Below are 25,069 nucleotides of genomic sequence, written 5' to 3'. Positions count from 1 at the left end.
CATTACAGTATTTCAATGATACCACTGTGTCTGTACTGTTCTCAGTCTAAAGTAAAAAAAAAAAAATGAAACCTGAATCACATATTTTGTACAACTATATTTAATGATTGTACTAGCAAAAACACATTGAAACTATGGGTATCTATGGGTGATCTAAAGTAATGTTCCTATAATTTTTCATAATAAATTCGTTTTTTGAAACAATGCTTCTGCTAATGCAAGGCTTCTTAAAGATATGAACGCAATATGCAAAGTTTTGAACACTGGACAGCCTGTGTTACAAGTAATGAGTTTTGTATCTAGAGTTTTGAAAAAATGACATTAAGGTTCAGTTATTAGTGCAAAAACGATTGTAAAAAACTGTAATATATAATTCATATTTTTACAAAATAATTTTTTTTTTTCCGATTCATTCTATTTGAACACCTTTACTCTCACTAAACTGGGTGAATTAAAAGTGCATTAAATTGAGGCCTATTTTTATGTATTTTTATGCTGCGTTCCAGGCAGGTTTTTGAGCTTGTAAATCACGACTTCAAATCACGACTCACGACTTTGTAGCGTTCCAGGCAAGTCACACCAAAGTGCCTGAGCGCATTAATTATTATTACATTATTAATAATTTGTTTGCAACGTTATATTGTAAAGTCTATTTTTCACTGTGTACCACTTGCATAAACAACGCACCCCTAGGTGCTGACATAGTGGTTTCGCAGACTATGTCACATCAGAACTCGGAACTGGGAGTACATCGATCTAGTACGAGTTTTCGAGTAGGAAGTCACGGGTTTGACTGCCGTTCGGGTGCACTTTCACGGGTAGAAGGTTGGAAAAACACGAGTAACGGGTTGCCTGGAACGCGGCATTACTTTCCGATATCAAGCTTGCATTTCTCCAAAATCGTGTTTGTATTCTGAATAAATTAGCTGTTTTATTAACCATGACATAAACCATAGATTAAATTGAAAAAATATATAACACACTCCCATAAGCACTGTTTATTAGTTACCAGCGTTAGATTTAAACTATTGTGTGTTTTAATATTTTGTTTTGTTTGTATTATCAATTTATTTATTTATTTTTTGATTGAAACTCTTATGGGGCCTGTTTCAATAAGGAGGTTCAACCAACTCTGAGTTAAAACTTGAACTCTGAGTTGACTTACCCTGAGATGGGAAACTCTGAGTTTTCGGTTACAGAACAGCTGAAATGAGTTAGTTCAATCCACTCTGAGTAGGTTGACTCTGAGTTTAGTGCTTGCAGCTTGACTATGAAAAGCCCTGATCAATGGAGCTCCGAAATTATGATTCACCATGGCAACCGCTCCCGCCAAAAAGACCTCTGCATATTTCGAGCCAATGCTTAACTTTAATTCTTAATAATTATTAAGAATATAATTATTTAATTATTAATAATTAGAATATCAAAGGTAAAAACTGGCAGAACGGTAAGTTACTGAACTATTAATTTTCATGGTATCAAACAGGCAAAAAAATAAAATAAAATAAAATAAAAAATAATAATTAGAAGAAGAAAACAGCTAAACATGGAAGTAACCATAATTCAACCAGGTAAAGCTTTAAGCAGAAAGGGTTCATGAGTGTAGGCTACATGATTTTACAAATATTTGACATTAAAATGTGTCATATAAAAAAACAATTATGTGTCTAATTTCACTTTGCAGCAGCTTTTTCCACATAGTCTAATGCTCTTTCACAAAATGAAATGTTCTCTAATCCAAACGGTTGCATTTCTTAATTAGAGTAATGAAATGAAGCCAACAGCATGAAGGCTCTCAAAATGATGAAGAACAGATGAAGAGGAGATGGAAGTATTGGAAGAATATTAAAATCCAACATGAAAAAAAAGAATAAAAGTTGCATTTGTGCATTTATAGGAAAAAAAGATGACCTAGTAAATTTAACAGCTGTGGTGGTGGTTATATATATATATATATATATATATATATATATATATATATTATACATTTTCATCTGCCATTCTTCCATTCCATACAGCAATCAGCTTCATATTTGATGGCTTTATGCTCAGTAGGCAATGACACTGAAATTCTCAGAAAGAGCATTAGAGCAAGGCACACTTTCTTTACCGCTCTGCATACAGTGTCTGTACTAATGTGCTCTGACTACCATTTAAAAATGACACAGGTCAAATAAATACACATGTCTAATCAAAATAATCCTATACTATATGATAAATAATAATCTTATTTATGAAAGGACATGCCATTTTTGTCACTTTGACAGTGTCTGCATGATGAAAATATGTGCAATAAATTAATGCACCTAAAAATGCTTTTCTTACTTAGTATTGTCTTGTTGTTTCCAATTTAAAAAAAAATAAATAAATCAAAATGTCTTTCTTTTTCCTGTCAAAAAGGTTTTTGAAAAAAACATTCCAGGATTTTTCTCCAATTTTCGATGGGAGCCAACAGGTTGAAGGTCCAAATTTCAGTTTCACTGCACCTTCAGAGGGCTCTACATGATCCCAGCCAAGGAATAAGGGTCACTGGAAACTTCAACTTCAACCCATTGTAGTCCACTATATGCAAAAATCCTGGAATATTTTCCTCAAAAACTTTACTTTTTTTTTTTTTTTTGAAGAAAGAAAGACATGAACATCTTGGATTACATGGGGGTGAGTAAATTATCAGGACATATTTTCTCTGCAAGTGAAGTTGTCTTAAGTTGAATATATATTTAATTAAACATTCTGATGAAACTGTTCCATGTTCTTCATCAGCACAGTATTTTAAATGTAATTGTGCTGTATTTCTTTAAAAAAAAAAGCTAAAAATTTAAAATGTACATTTTATATGGCATTTGTAAAGACTTTGTATTTTGTCTTTTAAATAAAACTGTCCATTTTCCACCTTGAGCATGCTTTGAAACTTTATTGAAGGTTTTTTTTATTGTAATGATTTGTAAAATAACAGTGTTTCTCTGTAGAACATTTAGTGCTTTTATTGTAGTAATCTAGGTAAAATCTGTCAAATAAGGGTTTTACACTGTAAAAAAACAGTCAAACCACTGGCAGATACAGCTGCCAAAAAAACCCCACAAAGTTAAGTAAAATATTGTAATTGAAACAAGTGAAATTTTGTAAAATAAAGGTTTTATACTGTAAAAAAGGTCCCGTAAAAAAACGGTCAAATGACTGGAAGCTGTGTCTGCCAAACAAAAAATTTAAAATTAAAGTTAAATATCATAATTGAAACAACGAAAAATCTGTAAAATAACTTTTTTCTGTAAAAACTTCTCTCTGTAAAATTATTGTTTTTGCACTTTATTTCATTTTTTATATTTTTTTACAGTGTACAGTGTAAGGTGTTTATTTAATCTTTTAAGTGTATTTTTCTTATTTTGCATATTATCTGTCAATTGGGTAACAAAAATAATCTTGTTTCCAGTTGCATTAAGATTATTTTTCATGTTTTAAGTAAAATGCACTAAATTTACATTCCAAAACACTCATTAAGAAAAGCATTTTTGAAGCATAAATGAATGAATGATGTATTTAAACATCACTTGCGCTTTAAAAAGGGGGAGGAGACCGAAAGAAACTCTGGGTTTACCGAAGAAAACCTGCTCCCGACCAGGTTAGGTTCACAGAGTAAGTTGCCATGGTAACTGACTCTGAGTATAAGTTACCTCTCTTTCAGAAACGGGCTTGACTTACATTGCTTTCTCAGGTTTAACATACCTCCCATTCTGAAACCGAAAACCCAGAGTTTCCCTCATTTCAGGGTTAACATACTCAGAGTTTTCACTTAACCTCCTTTCTGAAACGGGCCCCTGGTCAGGAGCAGGTTTTCTTCGGTAAACCCAGAGTTTCTTATGGTCTCCTCCCCCTTTTTAAAGTGTAAGTGATATTTAAATACCTCATTCATTAATTTACGCTGCAAAAATTATTTTTAGTGAGTGTTTTGGAATGTAAATTTAGTGCATTTTACTTAAAACAAGAAAAATAATCCTAATGCAAATGGAAACAAGATTATTCTTGTTCTTACCCCATGCGCAGATAATTTGGAGAAAAAAAAAGAAAAATATACTTAAATGACTAAATACCTAATATAATTTTTTCTTATGTGGAAAATGCATCTTGTTTTCAAGGAGTAGTTCACTTTCAGAACAAAAAATTACAGATAATGTACTCACCCCCTTGTCATCCAAGATGTTCATGTCTTTCTTTCTTGAGTCATAAAGAAATGGTGTTTTTTGAGGAAAACATTTCAGGATTTCTCTTCATATAGTGGACTTCCCGAGTTTGAACTTCCAAAATGTAGTTTAAATGCAGCTTCAAAGGGCTCTAAATGACCCCACCTGAAGAAGAAGAGTCTTATCTAGCGAAACGATCGGTTATTTTCTAAAAACATTTACAATTTATATACTTTTTAATCTCAAACACTCGTCTTGCCGAGCTAAACAAGGCAAGCATTTAAGGTTGAAAAGGATATAAATTGTATTTTTTTTTTAAATAACCCATAATTTTGCTAGATAAGCCCCTTTTTTCCTCAGCTGTGATGGTTTAGAGCCCGTTGGAGCTGCATTTTGGAAGTTCAAACTTGGGGGCACCATAGAAGTCCATTATATGGAGAGAAATCCTGAAACGTTTTACTCAGAAAACACCATTTCCTTACGACTGAAGAAAGAAAGACATAAACATCTCGGATGACAAGGGGGTGAGTACATTATCTTTAAATTTTCATTCTGAAAGTGAGCTACTCCTTTAAGAATATTTAGCTATTTTGATCGTAAACAGCATTTTTGCAGTGCAGGTGCATTCATTCATTACACATATTTTCATCATGCAGACACAATAACGGCATGACCTTTTATACATAGGATTATTTTATTAATATATACAGGATTATGTAGATTTTTTTTTTCCGATTTTTTCTTTTTTTTTTTTGCAATATCCAAGTGCATGCTGCATGTATTTATTTGAGCAGTAGCATTTTTAAATGGTAGTTTTCTATTTAACAGCAGGGATGTAGAGCACATTTGTGCAGCCACTCTATGTAGAGTGGTAAAAAAAAGTGTGCCTTACTCTAACGCTCTTTATGAGAAACATTATCCTTTTTCATGTTGGATTTTAATATTCTTCTAATACTTGGTATTGTGGCCATCTTCATTTCATCTGTATTATTTTGCAAGCCTTCTTGCTGTTGGCTGAATGAAGTCAAATGTTAATTTCATTACTCTAATTGAGAAATGCAACCATTTAGATTAGAGAGTATTTAATTATGTGAAAAGAGCATTGGACTATTACCTGATTGATTGTGTTTTTATAGCTGTTTTATTTCTGTTTTTTTTTTCTTTTCTTTTTTTTCCTTTGCCTGTAGGATACCATGAAAATTAATATTAGTTCAATAACCTACCATTCTGCAGTTTTTTTCTGTGATATTATAACAGTGATTAAGAAAAAAAGTTAAGCATTGACTTGAAGCATGCAGACGTCTTTTTGGGGGGAGCTGTTGCCATGGTGAATCATAATTTCGGAGCTCCATTGATCAGGGCTTTTCATAGTCGGGGTTCATGTGCTAAACCCAGAGTCAACCTACTCAGAGTGGACTGAACTAACTCAGTTCAGCTGTTCTGAAACCGAAAACTCTTGAGTTTCCCATCTCAGGGTAACTCAACTCACAGTTCAAGTTTAAACTCAGAGTTGGTTGAACCTCCTTATTGAAACGGGCCCCTGGTCTTTGACATTTTGTTTGTTATGAGCATTTACATTTAATGATAGTAAATGTATTTATTTATTTAACAAGAAAAGTGAAACAGAATAATAAATAAATAAAGTAAAAAAAATACAATAAAGGGGCATTATTTTACAAAAGATTCCTTACACAAAGCTAATTCTAAGTCTTTATAGCTTATTTGCAGACACCGAAATCACATCAAATAATTCCCCATGTCTTCTTAAAAGACCACAAAGACAGGTTAATACTTTTAAACGGCGCAGTGCACACGCACCGTCGCGGAAGGAAAACAAGGTTAATGATGGCGTCATAGACGCCGACGTATTACAACTTCCTGTTTCGGGAAGCGCTGAGTTGGGGTCTTGTTCGCTATCCAGCTAGTTAGCTTGAATGTTCAACATGACTGTATAACCCTAGTGTCCGAATGTGTGTACAGTGTTAGGAACCAAAAGGTGGGACTGCATTTGGTGAGACAATGTCGGGCAGTCCGGGTGGGTATCGTCGTATGCTAAAGCGAACTAGTTAGCCAACTATTTGCAGACATACCATGCTAGCTTTAGCGACATATACACCTAAAATGTATCTCTCTTGTTAATTTGTCTGCACGGTTTTACATGTCTATTTTGAACTATAAATTATTAATGCCTTTCGTGAATTTATGCCAGTATTAACTGTTGTTTAAACATTTAAAACAAGGTCACCAAAATGTGTCACGCAAGCAAATTTTACTTACAAAATAAATTGTTCAAATATTGCCAAGACCAGTAATGCAGTAATGTAGTTATTTTGCTGTTTTATCGAAGCTTGCCGTCTTAATGTAGTTGTTTTCTTTTCTCTTTGCTAAGTGAGGTGTAGATCTAACAAAATATGGAACACCATAACTTTGACGCCATTTTTGCGTAAAGGTGGCAATTTAGCATGTTAATAAAAAAATTGTAACCTGTGATTCTACTCTTTTGTCAACTGTTCCTGACAGATTTGCCACCAAGCGATGAACAGAATTTAGAAATACAAGGCTCTGTTACTAATTGTTCTTCTGTTGTGATGATGGAGGAGCAGGATGATAGCATATTTAATGACCAACATTTCTGTAAGTAATTAACACATTCAAACTTAAATATGCAAATGAAATTTCAATGCATTTCCTTTCTCAATTTCATGTGTACTTTTTACACTTTCTGTGTCTGCAATACCATCTCCTTGTCTTACTCTTTGCTATTTTTGGCAGATTGTGAGATGTGTCATCAGCATTTCATTGACCAGTGTGAGGTTCATGGTCCACCATTATTCACTTGTGACTCACCAACAGCTGTGGGCATTCCTCAGAGAGCTCTGCTGACATTGCCACAAGGTTTGGTTATAGGTCGTTCAAGCATCTCTAGTGCAGGACTTGGGGTTTTCAACCAAGGCCAGACTGTGCCACTGGGAATGCATTTTGGACCTTTTGATGGAGAGGTGACCTCTGAGGAAAAGGCATTAGATAGTGCCTTCTCTTGGGTAGTGAGTGTCAACCTTACTGTTTTGTTATTTCTTAAGAGTTATAATTGTAATTTCAGTATGAGCTTTTGGTTAAAAAATATTGATGTTATTTTCTCTCTATAGATTTGCAGAGGCAATAATCAGTATACTTACGTAGATGCAGAGAGGGACACTCACTCTAACTGGATGAAGTAAGCCCTTCTATTCACTTCTGTTGTGCGTCATATTTTTACATTTATTTGATGTTTTTTTTTTTCAATCTTGTGTCTTGTTAGGTTTGTGGTGTGCTCAAGAAACGAGACGGAGCAGAATCTTGTTGCATTCCAGCAAAATGGACGTATTCTGTTCCGTTGTTGTCGCCCTATTAGCCCAGGGGAAGAATTTAGAGTTTGGTATGCTGAAGAATATGCTCAAGGACTTGGCATCACCTGGGATAAGATCTGGGATAAGAAATGCAATTCTCTAGGTAACTACATCTTGGATATTTATCTCCTTTGTGGCATCTTTGTTTCATATTATTAAATAGAAGTTTGCTTCTTTAGTTTCAATGCTTTAGGGAGCATTGCTTGATGATTCATGTATAAACCATATTTGAAGTTAACCTTTGTGATTGTGCCATAAACATTTCAGTTATATAGCTAAAAGTTAGAAGGACTTCAGTATTACTTTGAAAGGATAGTTAAATGCAGAGAATGCTATGCAGTTTCAGTTAATATCTGTCATGCCTAGTGGCTGTCCAGTAATTTAATTTCTTTTTCAGGTCCAATTGAAGTACAGGCAACTCAGGACTGTCTATGTCCTTATTGCCATTACTCCCTCCCAACCATTTTTTATCTGCGTGTTCATGTGAAGCGCTCACACCCCGATGAGTATGCACACTTCATGCAGACACAGCCGCTTGAGCCTGTAGACATAGACCAGTGCATTCTGGCATCTGATACAGCTCCTCCAACTCAGCCAGTGATAGAAAGCTGTCAGGGTCAAATTTCAACCCTAAATGGAGAACCCGTCCATCAGTCAGAAAAGTCAGACTGTGCTGATTTGTCTGATACATGCAGTAATGGTTTGAGTGACCAGGCAAACTGTGTAACTGAGGTCTCGGGTGAAATGAATCAATGTGGTGAGTGTGGCCGTAACTTTTTGAGATCTTGTCATCTGAAGAGACATCAGCGCACTATTCACTCCAAAGAGAAGCCTTATTGCTGCAGCCGTTGTAAGAAGTGCTTTAGTCAAGCAACGGGGCTGAAAAGACACCAACAAACCCACCAGGGGGAGGAAAAGGGAGAGAAAGATGCTGACAGACCTTCTGATATATACCCTTGCACAAAGTGCTCCTTCTCTTTTGTGGCCAAATCCAACTTAAATCAACATCTGAAACGCCATCACCATGGAGAGTACCTCAGGTTAGTTGAGAGCGGCTTGCTCACAGCAGGGACTGAGGGAGATACGGGGACGAATTCTGACAAGCATGATCCCAACTATGAACCTCCTACTCGAGTGAGAAGACCTGTGAAGAACACTTTGAGAGGCAGGAGTCACCCTAAAAAAGTGCCTGCTGGCCGACCAAGAGGGCGACCACCTAAAAACAAGCATGCAGCTCAGGATGCAGAAGTGCAGAATACTTTGTTTATCTGCACAGAGTGTGAACAAAGGTTCTCTGATTTGGAGACACTACAAGCTCACCAATGTGCAGGGCAAGATAATAATAATAAATTAGAGGGAACACAGGAAGCAGCAGATTCTCAGCATGTCTGTGGTGAATGCCTGAGAGTTTTCAGTAATTTTGATCTGGTCAAAGCCCATGAGTGCATTCAGCAGGGAGACGGAAATTACTGTTGCTCCCACTGCAACCTTTACTTTAACCGATTGTGTAACCTTCGCCGCCATGAGCGCACCATCCACTCCAAGGAGAAGCCCTACTGCTGCACGCTGTGCCTCAAGTCCTTTACCCAGTCTTCTGGCTTGAAGCGCCACCAGCAGAGCCACTCACGCCGCAAAGCCCACCGCCAGAGCTCAGCCCTTGTTGATGCCAGCATCTTTCCCTGCACATACTGCCCCTTCTCCTTCACCGATGAGCGCTATCTTTACAAGCACATCCGTCGCCACCATCCAGAAATGAGCGTTAAATATCTGAGCTTCCAAGAAGGGGGTGTTTTGTCGGTTGAAAAGCCTCACAGCTGCAGCCAGTGCTGCAAGAGCTTTAGCACAATCAAGGGCTTCAAGAACCACAGCTGCTTCAAGCAGGGGGAGAAGGTGTATCTGTGCCCAGATTGCGGAAAGGCATTCAGTTGGTTCAATAGCCTCAAGCAACACCAGCGCATCCACACAGGAGAAAAGCCTTACACATGTCAGCAGTGCGGAAAGAGTTTTGTCCACTCCGGTCAACTGAACGTGCACCTCCGCACACACACGGGTGAAAAACCTTTCCTGTGTTCACAGTGTGGCGAAAGCTTCAGGCAGTCGGGAGATTTGAGGAGGCATGAGCAGAAGCATTCAGGCGTTCGACCATGCCAGTGTCCTGATTGTGGAAAAAGCTTTAGTCGGCCACAAAGTCTCAAAGCTCACCAACAGCTTCATAATGGCACCAAACTTTTCCCCTGCACACAGTGTGGAAAAAGCTTTACTCGTAGATACCATCTCACCCGGCATCATCAGAAAATGCACTCCTGAAGTAGTAAAGACACTGATGAATTTATGGATGTCTTATGAAAAGTTTGTTGTTCCCGTTTCAAGGTGACCTTTAGTTTATCTTTAAGTTCCTGTAAGACAAAATTATCTAGCCATTGAGAAGATCCTGTTCAAGGCGTTTTTGAGTATAACATGATGGGGCACAATATCGCTTGGTGTAATTGGACCCCAAAGACACAGCCATTAGGCTGGTTGTAATCAATTTATTGAAAAAAGTTAGCAAAAGTCAAATATATATTTTATTAATGACAAAATGTGTAATTGTTCCACAGTATGTTCCTATGATCATAGTAAAATAATTTTGTAAATGTATGTTGCAAGATGTTTTTTTGGTCAAGATACTTCAAAGATGGGAAAATGAGGGTTTTTAGAATGAAAACTCTTTGAGTTTGCATAGATGCATAAATCTAAAAGTATTTTGATAAGATGTCATGTCCTGTGCAACAGAAAATGCATAAAATCATCTGTTGTGTAATTTTTTTTCTTTTTAGTTGGCATACATCTGATCTTAGTTCAATTTAGTGTAGATTATCTCCCTTTAAATAGTAGGTATCAGGTAACTTCTCATTTTAACTATGATTTACTGTGATTATGATGTTGCAAAACATGCAATCTGAAACCATTTTCATTAGTCTGGTTTGCCACTAATACTCTTTTATTTTAATTTTCTTGTTACAAATGGGCCTCCTAAAAGATTTTGATGCTCATTTACATGCTGTGACCATGGTTGCTGTCATGTCTCTTTGCCATGTATACTGTATAAATGCTATGTGTTTACTGTCTGATTTAAATCTTTGTCATAATGTGTGCAAACCAGGTAGAAAATACCGCTTCGCTACTACAACCCTACTACAAGTTGAGATCCCTCCTCTATCTTTATATTAGAAGTTATATAATTTTTACGTTATACTCATTTTTATTACAGATATTTTAATTGTGGTCATATAGTATTGCAAGGGCAATACCTAGTACATTAATTTTACCTTCCAGTGGCCGACTGTGCTTTTAGTCAATTTACTGTTCATAGAACATTCCAAAATGTAGGACTGCTAATTTACTTTAAAAGATGCCATAAAGATCACTTCAATTTTTTTTTCATGCAAAATCACATGAATGCGGTGTTTACTAACTCTGAAGTCTTCACTGAAGTGCTGAATTGTGAGTGTTAAGATTTATACATGAAACCATCTGTGTCATTGCTGCAAAATCTCCCTAAAAACTCTTGGATCTCAGAGATTAGCGACCATTTCAGAGAGCTAGAAGATTCTCATGTGTTGTTGACATGCACATTGGTGCTATGCAAATTTCCCATCTTCTTGGAAACAATTTAACCTTCAAATACATTTATTAAAATAAAATAATTAATTGAACAAGCTTTCTTATTTCTCCTTCAGCACATTGGCAAAATGTTTGACTAACAAAGAATTCTCTGATGCAGAGTATGTATTACAAATATGAATTTAGTCTGTATTCTTTTTTCGATTTGTACCACAGAGGCTGTCAGATTAAAAGCTATGTTTAATGGCTTGGTGTTTACTTTGTTTAAAACTCAAGATTTTACTGTAAAACTGACCAAAGAAGAATGCTTTGCTTAGGCTGAAGAAGACAAAAAATTCTCTGGTATCTGATCTTTGGTTTTTTAAGAATGGTCTGACATTTTTGTAAATAATAATTTAAATTAGTCACTTCACTGTTTAAACTTTAAGGCCTGGTTTCACAGACAGGGCTTAAACTAAGCCAGGATTAACTCATAGTTCAATTAGGACAATTAAGTAATTTTTATAAACATGCTTAGAAAAAAACATTACTGGTATGCATCTTAAGACAAAACAAAGGCACTAATATATTTTTAGATCAGTCAGTGCAAGTTTCTTTCAGTTGAAACAGCTCAGACTTACATTTTAGTCTAGGACTAGGCTTAGGCCTTGTCTGTGAAACCGGGGGTAAAGCTTCTTATTGTAAGTGAGTGAAAGCTATGTATGTATCAGCTCACTCCCTCTAGTGTTAGGTAATGTGAATGTCCCAAGTTTGGGTCATTTTAGAGCTGCAGAGCAGTCTCAGATTTTATATGGGCATTGTAGTTGGTCTTTTGACAGATTTGATTGCAAAAAGCATGTACCACCTGAAGAAAACAAAGCAACCTTGGTTACAAATCCACAGTTGACTGTTTATTTCATAAAAGCACATTAACAAATCACATGAGTGTGTTTTCCATACAAGCCTTGCACTGAAAAAAAGTTGTTCACATGCCTCATCGATTTAATTTAGTCCTGTGTACAGACTAATGATGACATACTAAATACTACAATCACAATCATTTATAGTTCTTGGTTCCTTCATACATTTCACATGATTATGTTAACAAATAATCTTGCTTCCTATAAGATGTGGAATTCACTGCCATTGTATCTAAGACATATTCCTCCAACAGCTAGTCTAAGAAATGTGTGCTGTATTAGCTTAAATCATAATGAAAAATACATGAGGCAGATTCATTCCAGGCAGTAGAATCAAGATTTGTCCTCTTTTTTTTTTTAACGCACCCCAATTTCATTAAACCATTGTGGCCCATACAGATCAATCTCTTAACTGCATTTAAATGTAAACCACACTCATTAACAAAAAAGAAAAAGAAAACTATACACATGTGGAGGCCAGTCCCATAATCATACATTATTATTATTATTACCAGTGTCTGGTATAGCTGAACAAAAGAACAATTCCACTAAAAAAAAAAAAAGAAACGTAAGTAGCAAACACCTTTTTTTGCCTCTGTAATGAGGGTTTAAGGGGAAGGTCTAAATAAACACTGGAGAGTGACTATAAACAGAAGTAATACTGAGATAAAAGGCAGCAGTTGGTTTTTAAGGTTCAAGTCACCAAAACCTTGCACAAGAGGTAAAGTGTGGACTGCTATAGGTAGAAGAGAGGCATCTGGAGAGAGGTGTTTACATAAACCCCTTAAAAATCTGGCTATATAGTAAGGCTAAGCTAAGTATGTTTTGTGTTGTTTTTTAATGACCAAAAAATTAGAGCTGAAATACTTCATCCTTAACTGGTTCTTTAAAAGATCATTTGGAGTCTTTCCCATTTTCCTCAAGTTCCTCTCATTCCACCATGAATGATGTGCTTCCCATTTTAAATTAATATATACTTTCGAAGAATCCAGATAAATCATACTTACTGTTTTATCGCATATACAACAGTGCTTTCTAAGGAATGTCCCTGGAAAGACATTAGGATAAAAATGAAATAACAAGACTTTTAAGGTACAGCAGCAGTGGCAAATCATTACTGGAGTTTCAGAAACAGATGTCTTCGAATACAATATGTTGTTTTTACCACTTCTGGTAGAATCAGGGTCACTGTTTCATTAGTTTCAAAACCTGGAAAAATGTCCCACTGTAGTATTTTGTTAATGAAAGATCGGTCTTCCTTTTCTGCCAAATGTATGTTGTTACGATAACTTAGAAAAGATACTGCTGTGTACATTAGAATATTACAGGAACACCTTTGGCAAAACTATCAATGACTGCCGAATCATTATCTAGAGTTAAATATAAGGAAAATACGAAGGGTTTTAGAGAGCAAACACTGCAGGGTAAAACAATTAATCACAATACTAAGAATGAGTATAAGAAAATAAGACAAATCTCTAAAAGCATAAAAAGCCTGAAATCAAGATATGGAGGAATGAAACTTTCGGGCTTACTGACAATAACAAAATGGACAAAAGTACAGATTCTCTGTTTCCCCAGCTCCAATACATTTACACTGATATAGGTATAATTTAACAATTGTTTACTTTTACGATGGATCCAGTGACTTCAACTCCTCGACCTGTGACTCAAGATCTATTACCTGTATAAAGAGATATTTCATATTTTTATATTATAAACTGTACAATAGTTTTTAAAATCGATATATATTAGTGGTAAGCAAAATGATTTGATCATTACTAAATATTACAGGAATCGTCACTGTACCTTGTCTTGGAGTTGCTCTGTTTCCTCCTTATGTGAAGCTTCAGTCTCCTCTACAGTTTTCTGCTGAGCTGTTTTCTTCTTCAGTAACTCAATCTCCCTGTATGAAAAACAGAAGGCAAAAGACATTAAAAGATTTCTGAAATGATCAATTATCAAATTACTGAGAAAATAGACTTTAAATATGTCCAAATGAAGTTCTTAGCAATGCATATTACTAATAAAAAATTAAGTTTTGATATATTTGCGGTAGGCCATTTACAAAATATATTCATGGAACATGAGCTTTACTTAATATCCTAATGATTTTTGGCATAAAAGAAAAATCTATGTATTTTCGGTTATTGCTGGTCACATATGAATTAATCATTCATAAAAAAAAATTGATTCTTGAAATATTGATTCTTTATGTTAAGTTTTTGTCATTATAGATTTGTGTCAACTCTGTATGAATTATGATGAATGAAAACACAGTGAGTGTCACATCATGCTGTTTATATAAATTTGAAATATTTTTTGTGTGTATATAGACATATTCATCTTTAAAATATAAGTCAGGGTTAAAGCTAAATAGACCTTCAGTAAGAATGTGGATAGGTATCTGTGTTTGTTTTCTCTCACTTTTGCTGATACTCTTTTATAAGGCGTTTGGCCTTGCTGTATTTGCGTTCTAGAGCCTGGTACTGAGCCTGCGTTTCTTTCAGGTGCTCATCCACAGCCTGGCAAAGACTCTGCGCCTCCATCCAATATCCCTCCAGCTTCTCCATGCGCTCCCGGTTTTCCTGCATGTTACGCTCCATCTGGGCCTTTTCAGCACGCCAGCGCTGCTTCTCCTGGTCTGCATGATTTAGCTTCACACATGAATGCAAACAGGTGATTACTTTTTTTCACACATATAGCAGCATATATCAAAACTTTACAACTGTGAAAAACCAGAATTCTTTGTCTGAGAAAAAACCTCCATATGTATTCTTCTGAAAAATGTAAAGGCCTATCCATCTTATTTTTCTCGTAAGAGTGGGCGCAACCATGTGTACATTTTATGGGTCTGGCTTCCGGTCTCATCCACATCCAGCTATTTTTAGCTGTACAAAACAGCACGTTTTGCTGCTTGATTTTGCAAATTGGTGTGTCTTACCATATTATTTTAATGTATTATCTTAAATATGAACATACTGGTTTGTAGTGCAAACAGTTTCACCGTTTACTGCACATTGTTATTCTTCTCATTAGTTCCCTATAGTGGCTAATGAAGCATAAGTTTCACTCATAGACTTACTTCTGCATTAAAGAATAAGGTGGATAATAATTCTGGCATTATTTACTCACCCTCATGGCATTGTAAATCTTTATAAGTTTTACCAAAATGAAGAATGTAAGCTGTAAAAAAAATATAATCTTTCCTCTCACCAAGCTCTTAAATTGTATTAAAACATTACCAACATGGTGCCTCAAGGTGTTGTATCAGAAAAAAATGGTATAAATGTTGTCAAACCTGGTGGCTCTGAATTTGTGAAATCAGATTTGAGGGCTATAGCATGGAGAAGATTTGAAAGGAATTGTTCACCCAAAAATGAAAATTTGCTAAAAATGTACTCACCCTCAGGTCATCCAAGATGTAGATGCATTTGTTTCTTCGTCAGAAAAGATTTAAAGAGATTCAGCATTACATTACTTGCTCACCAACCAGTCCATCAGCTCATAAAAGCATCACAATAATCCACAATTAACCAACAAAATTCCAGTCCATTAGCTGACCTCTTGTGAAATGAAAAGCTTTGTGTTTGTAAAAAACAAATCCATCATAAAACCATTGCTTCTGGCCAAAATGTTCCATAATCTATAATAATGCTTTCTCCATTAATTAAAAAGAGTATCTCCCGTTGTCCTCTGACATCGAAATACACCAACATATTTGTTCAGAACTGGTTTTTACTGGAGAAAGCAATATTATGGATAAAAGACTCAAATTTTAGTCTGAAACAACAGTTAAAATATTTATATAAAATAAAAGCCTCCTGTAGCAAACCAATGTGTTTTTGTAAGAAAAATATCCATATTTAAAACGTAAGAATCACTTTAATCTAGCTTGCGCTAACAGTTGAACACAGAACTTGCTGCTTTGGGAAGGGCCATGGCAGGACTGAAACGCCGTCTAAGCTGTTCGCCAATTGCAACGCAGTGGGACTGCTAACCAATCACAGCATATTTAGTTTTTCGGAAGGCGGGCCTTCATCAAACCCAGAACTAATCGAGCCATTTCTGCCAGGCTGGGGAAAAAGCTATTATAATAATGTAAATTATGCGAAAAATAATGCGTTTTTTGAACCAGCAAACATTAAAGCATGTTCTAGTGCACCCCCAAAACAAAATAAAGACTTCGTAATAGAGCATAATAGAACCCCAATAATGATAGTCTACAGTCGTGGCCAAAAGTTTTGAGAATGACACAAATATTAGTTTTCACAAAGTTTGCTGCTCAACTGCTTTTAGATCGTTGTTTCAGTTGTTTCTGTGATGTACTGAAATATAATTACAAGCACTTCATACGTTTCAAAGGCTTTTATCGACAATTACATGACATTTATGCAAAGAGTCAGTATTTGCAGTGTTGGCCCTTCTTTTTCAGGACCTCTGCAATTCGACTGGACATGCTCTCAATCAACTTCTGGGCCAAATCCTGACTGATAGCAACCCATTCTTTCATAATCACTTCTTGGAGTTTGTCAGAATTAGTGGGTTTTTGTTTGTCCACCCGCCTCTTGAGGATTGACCACAAGTTCTCAATGGGATTAAGATCTGGGGAGTTTCCAGGCTATGGACCCAAAATTTCAACGTTTTGGTCCCCGAGCCTCTTAGTTATCACTTTTGCCTTATGGCACGGTGCTCCATCATTCTGGAAAATGCATTGTTCTTCACCAAACTGTTGTTGGATTGTTGGAAGAAGTTGCTGTTGGAGGGTGTTTTGGTTACATTCTTTATTCATGGCTGTGTTTTTGGGCAAAATTGTGAGTGAGCCCACTCCCTTGGATGAGAAGCAACCCCCCACACAAATTGCTATTATAAAAACTTAAGCAGCAACTTTTCTAATTTCCAATATTTATGTAATTCTCAAAGCTTTTGGCCACGACTGTAGTTCATTAAAAACACAGCATTTTCCATTAATAGATGAGTCATTTAAATTACTTGTGGATTATTGTAATGCTTTTGTTTAGACTCTCATGCTGAGAGCACCTATTCACTACAGAGGATCCACTGGTGAGCAAGTGCTGTAATGCTACATTTCTCTAAATCTGCTCCAGTGATGAAACAAACTCTACATCTTGGATCACCTGAGGCTGAGAAAATTTTAATTTTTAATATTTTTAGAGTTCTGATGACCAGTTAGCATGAAAAGTGTTATCATACCTTCCTCTTGAGCTGTTGGATTTCAGCCTGAGTCACAGCATGTTTGATCTGCAACTGTGACAAAGTAGTAAACAGGTTAAAGAATGTAACTAAATCTGCTCTTTTGCAATGATGAAACTTGCATTTTAATGGAAAACAACAAACAAATGTTTGAAAAGACATTTGTATGACTTTCAATGGGTGGCTTGTTATAAAATGGTACAAAAAAACTACTGCAGCCACAGGTGTCTTTTTTGTCTTCCAAAAGAAAGACATTAACATGTATCAAGGATGTAATGCATCTTTATTAATGTTTTAGTTTATTATTTTAGTAAACTGCTTTTTTTAGGGTGGGACTACTACTTTTTAGGTATTCTAGTGATATAATTTATGTGGGTGGAGTTTGTTCCATGTAAACAGTGCTTAATGAACCTCCATTACACCCATACACATCTGTCCCATCTCTGCATCTTCACCAAGAGACAAAACAAAAGTAACAGGGTTTGTTTTTGCATTTTTAAAAGATTGGATCAACAGAGATGTTTTTAAACATTTTAGTCCTACTTCTTTATATTTGTGGGCAAGCTTCTCAGGGTCCACTTCTACTGGTGACAGCATGTCCTCATTCTCGGCCAAGTCAAACACCTCTATGGCACTAGGGTACGTAGGGCTCATCTCTTCTTCCTCTTCATCAGTGCCATAATCACCTGGCTATAAAGGAAGTATAAAGGAAGTATAAAGGAACTGCAGTTTGTCGCAAGTTTTAAACATATTTTTTAAAAACATCCTAATAGAGAAAAATACAGACTTTGACATATCCCTTTTAAAAATCAGTACATATATGGTGTTATGGCAAGTGTTATGCTAAAGTTTTACACTTATAGTTAGTGGTTGTTTACACATAAGATGTCATTGCATTTAAAAACACAGGATGCAGTGCAATAAAAAAAAAAAGAATGCAGGATCTCAGAATAGATTTTAGTTTAAATCCAATCTTTAAATGTATTACAATGTCACTCAAAGACGAGATACTGTGTTAACTTGTCAATGCCAAGTATAGCAGTCTTGCCTTTTGATTATAATCATTTTGACCTCTAGGAAGAACAATTGGAGTGTATGCAAATTTTAGAACAACATGGCAGATATATATAACCAAAAATGTCTGTTATGTGAAATTAATATGGAGGAAACTTTTTACAAAATCATTGCATGCAGATGCACTTTGCAGTCCTCCATGTTAGATTATAAACCATTAGATATGCTTCAATGCTGTTTACTGCACACAGAATTCCACACCCATGAACACCACTGAGTCTAACCCCCCTTAGCCCCCTTAGGTTCTTGTCATGACACTCTATCATTATGCAGATGATGATAAGATGATTACTTTGCTAAATGTTATATTGTTATTGTTATTCTGATGTATAATGTTTAAAACTGTGGCTAACAGTTAAACATATCGTTATTCTGATGTATAATGTTTAAAACTGTGGCTAACAGTTAAACATATCACAGAAAACCTAAAAAGTGTTTGAATAAGCAACCTAAACAAACTGTATATAAATTAATGAAACTATTCAATAAGAGCAGATAATCTTCTTTTACTGTCTGTTTTACTTTTGATATACTTAGCATCACTTTTTTCACCATGGCATGCTTACTTAACTTATCTAAATGTGGACATTGCATAGACTTTCATTGTTTTATTATACAACTGGTTATAAATACTATAACCTAACTCTTTATAACTCTTTTCGTTTACAAATTAAAAAAAATAAAATAATTTAATTTACATGTAATTTTATTAAAAAAATGATTTACAGTTGAGGTCAAAGGTTTTGAGGGATCATGGAAAATGCATGTTATTTAGAACTGACCTGAATAAGATATTTCACATAAATTGCATTTACATGTAGTCTTCACAAGAAAATAATAGTCAAATTTATAAAAATGACCCTGTTCAAAAGTTTACATACACTTGATTCTTAATACTGTGTTGTTCCCTGAATGATACACAGCTGTGTGTTTTTTTTTTTTTAGTGATAGTTGTTCATGAGTCCCTGTTCATTTGAACCCTTTCCAACAATGTCTGTATCATTTTGAGATTCACCTATTGACACTGAGGACAACTGAGGGACTCATATGCAACTATTACAGAAGGTTTAAATTCTCACGAATGCTTCAGAAAGAAAACACAATGCCGGGGGTGGAAACTTTCAATTTGAAGGTCAGGGAAAGTGTAACTTATTTTGTCTTCTGGGAAACATTTGTTTACACCCCTGGCTCTTAATGCATGATTTTTCCTTCTGGAGCATCAGTGAGCATTTGAACCTTCTATAATAACTGCATATGAGTCCCTCAGTGTTAAAAGATGGATCTCAAAATCATACAGTCATTGTTGGAAAGGGTTCAAATACACAAAAATGCTGGAAAACTAAAGAATTTGTGCGATCTGAAGGATTTTTCTTAAGAACAGTGGGCAGTTCTGTTCAGGACAAACAAGGGACTCATAAACTATCACTAAACAACAGCAACAAAAAACAGCTGTGGATCATTCAGGTAACAACAAAGTATTAAGAATCGTATGTAAACTTTTGAACAGGGTCATTTTTATAAATTCAACTATTATTTTCTCTTGTGGACTATATGTAATGTCTTTTATGTAAAATATCTTATTTAGGTCAGTAATACATAAAAAATAACATGCATTTGTTATGTTCCCTTTTATTTTGGTCAAATAATTAACATTTTGCAGATTCTGCAAGGTGTATGTAAACATTTGACCTCAACTGCTCACTTCTGAGTACAAATTTGTCTTCAGTATATGGTTAAGTAGATACACACACAACTACATGAATAAAGAATGTTAACTAAAAAAAATAAAAATACAACTATTGTAGGACAGTACTATAGACCTCTTCCTCATCCCCCATGTAGTTGCCATATCGTTGTTCCATCATCTCCCGTTGCCAGCGTTCTTGTTCAAGGGTTTGCTGGATGAGCTGGGCCACTTCACTTTGCTCTCCGGGCTTCTCTCGGCCAATAATAAACCTGGAAACAGATGTGTTAATCACATACCTTGTGGTAATCTAAAATCTTTTTTTCTTTACTTGTTAGTGCTTGTGTATTCGCTAGACTACAACCATAAATAGTTGTCTTTCGTTTACTTTAAAACGAAAGGGGTCATAGTACATTTTCATACATTTCTCCTGAAGTCCACTTATAAGACCATTAGAATTAAAAGGGCTGCTTCTTGCTGTTTGATTTCAGTGTAAATGCCTTCTTTGCCTTCTTCAGAATCAGTAATGGTCTATAATTTAACAGTTATTGCATTACAATAAGACAGTCTGCACTGAAATGTGTCTCTCAGCTGGTTAACATCAGACCTAAATGATCAGGGATATTTATTAAAAAAAAGTCACTACAGTCAGGCACCGCATAAGATTTGACTCAATAAATAATTATATATGAATGCTCATTTTTTGTAAGGTCAGTCTAAAATTACGAGAAGACAATATTTATATTAATGTACAAGATTTATACTGTTGTTTACTTTTGAAAAAGCTCTTACAGATCCCTCTTTGTTGGTCTGTCTCCCCTGTTTTATATTTATCCATCCTCAATTTCCTCCCTTTTCTTTGCTCCTACACTGCGTGTGTCTCCTCCACCCAGTGTCTGGTTGCATATAACCCTCTCCTTGTTCGTGCCTCCCCGGTTAACACTCATCTATCATAATGAAATATTCTTCTCTTCTAAATACAGTCTTTGTAACACATCATAATTACAACTGTCACAATGATTCCCATTGGGTGAATAAACTAGGACAAGCATAGAGAAAGATAATGCCAAAAATAAAGTCAATGAACCCAAATCATTCTTTAAACACTTTAAAACCCTATATTTGAGTAAGTTTTAAATTAAGAAAAATATTGTATCAGAAAGTTAATTTCACAAAATGTTATTGAGGTAGAACTGCCTACAGTGTTTGTAGAACAAAGAGAGCATACAAACACTACACACATTACAGCTGCAGGCAGTTGTTAAATATTACACAAGTGTAATGTCTGTTTGTACCCTGCCATGAATTCATACAAAATGTTTATATAATGTAAGAGAGTACGAAATAAAGAAGCTGAAATGCACAAATCAAGCTGTCATGGAGTCAAAAGTACAGTCTCTAATTACTTTGTATTTATTGCTTCCTTCAGTTCCTTCTGGGAAGTTCCTACTTGTGATTTCGGAAGTTGTAATTATGATGTAATGTGTCCAAGTGATTTTGGTAAGGGAACAAAGTATAAACAGGGCGAAATCATAAACAGGAAGCTGTTTTAGAGCTAATGTGACACAATGAAAAGCAAAGGATTCAAATTAGTTAAATAAGTGACGCTCTGTCTATGTGTTTGATCATTCTCGAGCTGCTACATGAATCAAGGGAAATGCAGTTTTGTCAAACAAATCTGCTGTCTGATGAACACATTCTACTGTTGTTCTCAATACATACTAATTATACAGTAAACATTTACAATTAAAAACTTGTAATGAATACTCAATTGGCTTCCGTTAACTTTAAAAGTGATTTTCAGTGTTATGTATCTGTTGATAAATATAAATAAAACTGAAAAATGGGACTTCAATTAAATTAGATATCAGCAGGGAGATGATTTGTGCCACATTGTTCTAAATCCACCTGTTCTTACCGAACTGTGCCTGATGTGTTTCTCAGGACAGAGGCTGCAAAACTTTGAGTTACACCAACCAGACTTGTTCCATCCACCTCCACTATCAAATCATTCACCTGGATCCTGAAAGAGACAAAAGTGCGCATTGTGACTAGTGTGAAAGGAGTTTCAGTAATTAAGTTGAGAAATACAGTTGAGGGCAAAAGTTTACATCCCCCTTTCAGAATCTGCAAAATAAGAGGGATCATACAAAATGCATGTTATTGTTTATTTAGTACTGACCTGAAAAGATATTTCACATAAAAGATGTTCACATATGTGACCCTGGACCACAAAACCAGTCTTAAGTCGCTGGGGTATATTTGTAGCAATAGCCAAAAATACATTGCATGGGTCAAAATTTTTGATTTTTCTTTTATGCCAAAAATCATTAAGAAATTAAGTAAAGTTCATGTTCCATGAAGATTTTTTGTAAAATTCCTACTGTAAACATATCAAAATGTAATTTTTGATTTGTAATATGCATTGTTAAGAACCTAATTTGGACAACTTTAAAGGTGATTTTCTCAGTTTTTTTTATTTTTTTGCATCCTCAGATTTCTGATTTCAAATAGATGTATCTCAGTCAAATATTGTTCTATCCTAACAAACCATACATCAATAGAAAGCTTATTTATTGAGCTTTCATATGATGTATAAATCTCAGTTTTGTCAAATTTAACCTTATGACTGGTTTTGTGGTCCAGGGTCACATATAGTCCACAAAAAATACTAATTGAATTCATAAAAATGACCCTGTTCAAAAGTTTACATACACTTGGTTCTTAATACTGTGTTGTTACCTGAATGAACCACAGCTGTGTTTTTTTATATATAGTTTTTTTATAGTGATAGTTGCTCATGAGTCTCTTGTTTGTCCTGAACAGTGAAACTGCCTGCTGTTCTTTAGAAAAATCCTCCTTGGTTTTTCATAATTTTTGTGTATTTGAACCCTTTTCAATAATGGCTGTATGATTTTGAGATCAATCTTTTCACACTGAGGACAACTGAGGGACTATTACAGAAGGTTCAAACGCTCACTGATGCTCCAAAAGGAAAAAACATACATTAAGAGTCAGGGGGGTGAAAACTTTATAAAGGTGAAGATCAGGGTAAATGTAACTTTTTTGTCTTCTGGGAAACTATAAGGCAGTACAAAATGAAAAAAATATGATATTTAGGCAAAATAAGAAAAATGCACACATCTCCATTCTGTTCAAAAGTTTTCAACCCCCAGCTCTTAATGCATGGTTTTCCCTTCTGGAGCATCAGTTAGCATTTGAACCTTCTGTAATAGTTGCATATGAGTCCCTCAGTTGTCATTAGTGTGAAAACATGGATCTCAAAATCATAGAGTTATTGTTAGAAAGGGTTCAAATACACAAAAATGCTGGAAAATTAGGAAAGGAAAAAAAAAGGAAAGGAGGTGAAGTGAGGCCAAGTATGGTGACCCATACTAGGAATTTGTGCTCTGCATTTAACCCATTCAAGTGCACACACACAGTAGTGAACACACACCCGGAGCAGTGGGCAGCCATTGCTGTGGCGCCCAGGGAGCAGTTGGGGGATCGGTGCCTTGCTCAAGGGACTCACCTCAGTCGTGGTATTGAGGGTGGAGAGAGTGCTGTACATTCACTCCCCCCACCTACAATCCCTGCCGGACCTGAGACTCGAACCTGCAACCTTTGGGTTACAAGTCCGGCTCTCTAACCATTAGGCCACGGCTGCCCCAATTAAAGAATTTGTGGGACTTGAAGATTTTTCTAAAGAACAGCAGGCAGTTTAAGCGTTCAGGACAAACAAGGGACTCATGAAAAACTATCACTAAACAAAAAAGCCACAGCTATGGATCATTAAGGTAACAACGCAGTATTAAGAATCAAGAGGGTGTAAACTTTTGAACATAGACATTTTTATAAATTCAGTTATTATTTTATGTTATTATTATATGTAAATATCTTTTATGTGAACTATCTTATTCAGGTCAATAACAAGAACATGCATTTTGTTTGATCGATTCTGAAAGGGGGATGTAAACTTTTGACCTCAACTGTAATTATGACGCAGTGGAATATGCATAACATCTACCTGCCATCCCGATGAGCTGCCCCTCCCTCTGTGACGGTCTTGACGAAAATGCCAAGCTTCTCCAGACCCATGTCAGCTCCAGCACCCATCCCAATAATACTGATACCCAGACCCTCATTGTCTGTTGATGGACAACAAAAAAAATTAAACAAGTTCTGTTCATCACAGTATGAGAATGTTCCATTCACCTTTGAGACCACAAAAGGGCCTTTTAGACTGCACTTAACCCCAGATTATCATTGATCTAAAGCCCGTTTTTAACTCTGGGTAAAGATTTGTATCGCACTTGTAATTTAAATTTGCAACTTAAGTTAACATTAACAGTGGCCTCTATCAGTGTTCTGTGGTATATAATCATTTAGTTATTTTAATACTTTTACATTCAATCATTCAATACTTCTGCTCACTAAAGTCTTTATCTTTTCCAGATACATAACGTCACCTTCATCCATTATCAGACTTTAAAAAATAAATATGCCTATGATTCAAGTGAATATGTCCACCTGGTGTTCTATGAGTCATAGGATGAATTCTATTCAAAAGTGAGCTTCACTATGCCCTACTCACTCCAAGTGGCAAAGCACTTGAAATGAGTAGTCAAAAAGGTGTGGGGTATTACTGTATTGAAACACCCTACACAAATCTATACATCACTCCTTTTTTATATTGAATTGTTACATTCGCTGTAAATTAATCATCCAGTATCATGTGTTTATTAATGCCACAATTATTTCCTAAAATCACCACTGTACACTTTTCTAACAGCCTTGTGGATAGGAAGTTTGTGAATGGATTCATGCAGTGTGCAAAAATTAAATTTAAAATTTGACTCATGTAAAGACCAACAAAAAAAAACATGATAAATTGTTGGTTGAAGGTTGGCTGTTCCTTCAACCATTTATCTATCCACCCATCAATCCATACTGTCAATCTCTAATCTTTTCATCCATCATCCATCAGTATATCCACCCACTTATTGACTCTTCAATGCATCAATCATTTCA

General features: G+C 35.4%; 2 protein-coding genes across 2 annotated transcripts in view; one reads left to right on the top strand and one right to left on the bottom strand.

Moving 5' to 3' along the window:
* Positions 1-6,074: 6,074 nt before the first annotated feature.
* prdm9 (PR domain containing 9) lies at positions 6,075-11,415 on the top strand. Its single transcript, XM_073827689.1, has 6 exons — positions 6,075-6,213; positions 6,699-6,812; positions 6,951-7,222; positions 7,325-7,392; positions 7,477-7,667; positions 7,962-11,415. The coding sequence occupies exons 1-6, from the start codon at positions 6,198-6,200 to the stop codon at positions 9,869-9,871; spliced, it is 2,571 nt and encodes an 856-aa protein (XP_073683790.1). The 5' UTR covers positions 6,075-6,197; the 3' UTR covers positions 9,872-11,415.
* Positions 11,416-12,035: 620 nt separating this feature from the next.
* The window catches only part of ppp1r9bb (protein phosphatase 1, regulatory subunit 9Bb), a 28,213-nt gene continuing 15,179 nt past the window's right edge, over positions 12,036-25,069 (bottom strand). The window contains exons 3-10 of the mRNA XM_073827690.1: positions 24,066-24,186; positions 21,957-22,061; positions 20,175-20,310; positions 17,824-17,970; positions 17,281-17,334; positions 14,494-14,723; positions 13,876-13,972; positions 12,036-13,750 (exon numbers count right to left, since the gene is read on the bottom strand). Coding sequence (XP_073683791.1) covers positions 13,697-13,750; positions 13,876-13,972; positions 14,494-14,723; positions 17,281-17,334; positions 17,824-17,970; positions 20,175-20,310; positions 21,957-22,061; positions 24,066-24,186 — 944 coding nt within the window. The 3' untranslated portion in view covers positions 12,036-13,696. The remainder of the gene's footprint in view (positions 13,751-13,875; positions 13,973-14,493; positions 14,724-17,280; positions 17,335-17,823; positions 17,971-20,174; positions 20,311-21,956; positions 22,062-24,065; positions 24,187-25,069) is intronic.

This window comes from Garra rufa, chromosome 22, assembly GCF_049309525.1.
Source record: "Garra rufa chromosome 22, GarRuf1.0, whole genome shotgun sequence".
In the NCBI taxonomy this organism is placed as follows: Eukaryota; Metazoa; Chordata; class Actinopteri; order Cypriniformes; family Cyprinidae; genus Garra; species Garra rufa.
This window is presented reverse-complemented; position numbering and strand designations above follow the sequence as displayed.

Bases quoted from the DNA above. Each gene is read 5' to 3' on its own strand.
- prdm9 (XM_073827689.1), top strand. The intron at 7,223-7,324 runs GTGAGTGTCAAC...TTCTCTCTATAG, and splicing joins ATAGTGCCTTCTCTTGGGTA to ATTTGCAGAGGCAATAATCA. The intron at 7,393-7,476 runs GTAAGCCCTTCT...GTGTCTTGTTAG, and splicing joins ACTCACTCTAACTGGATGAA to GTTTGTGGTGTGCTCAAGAA.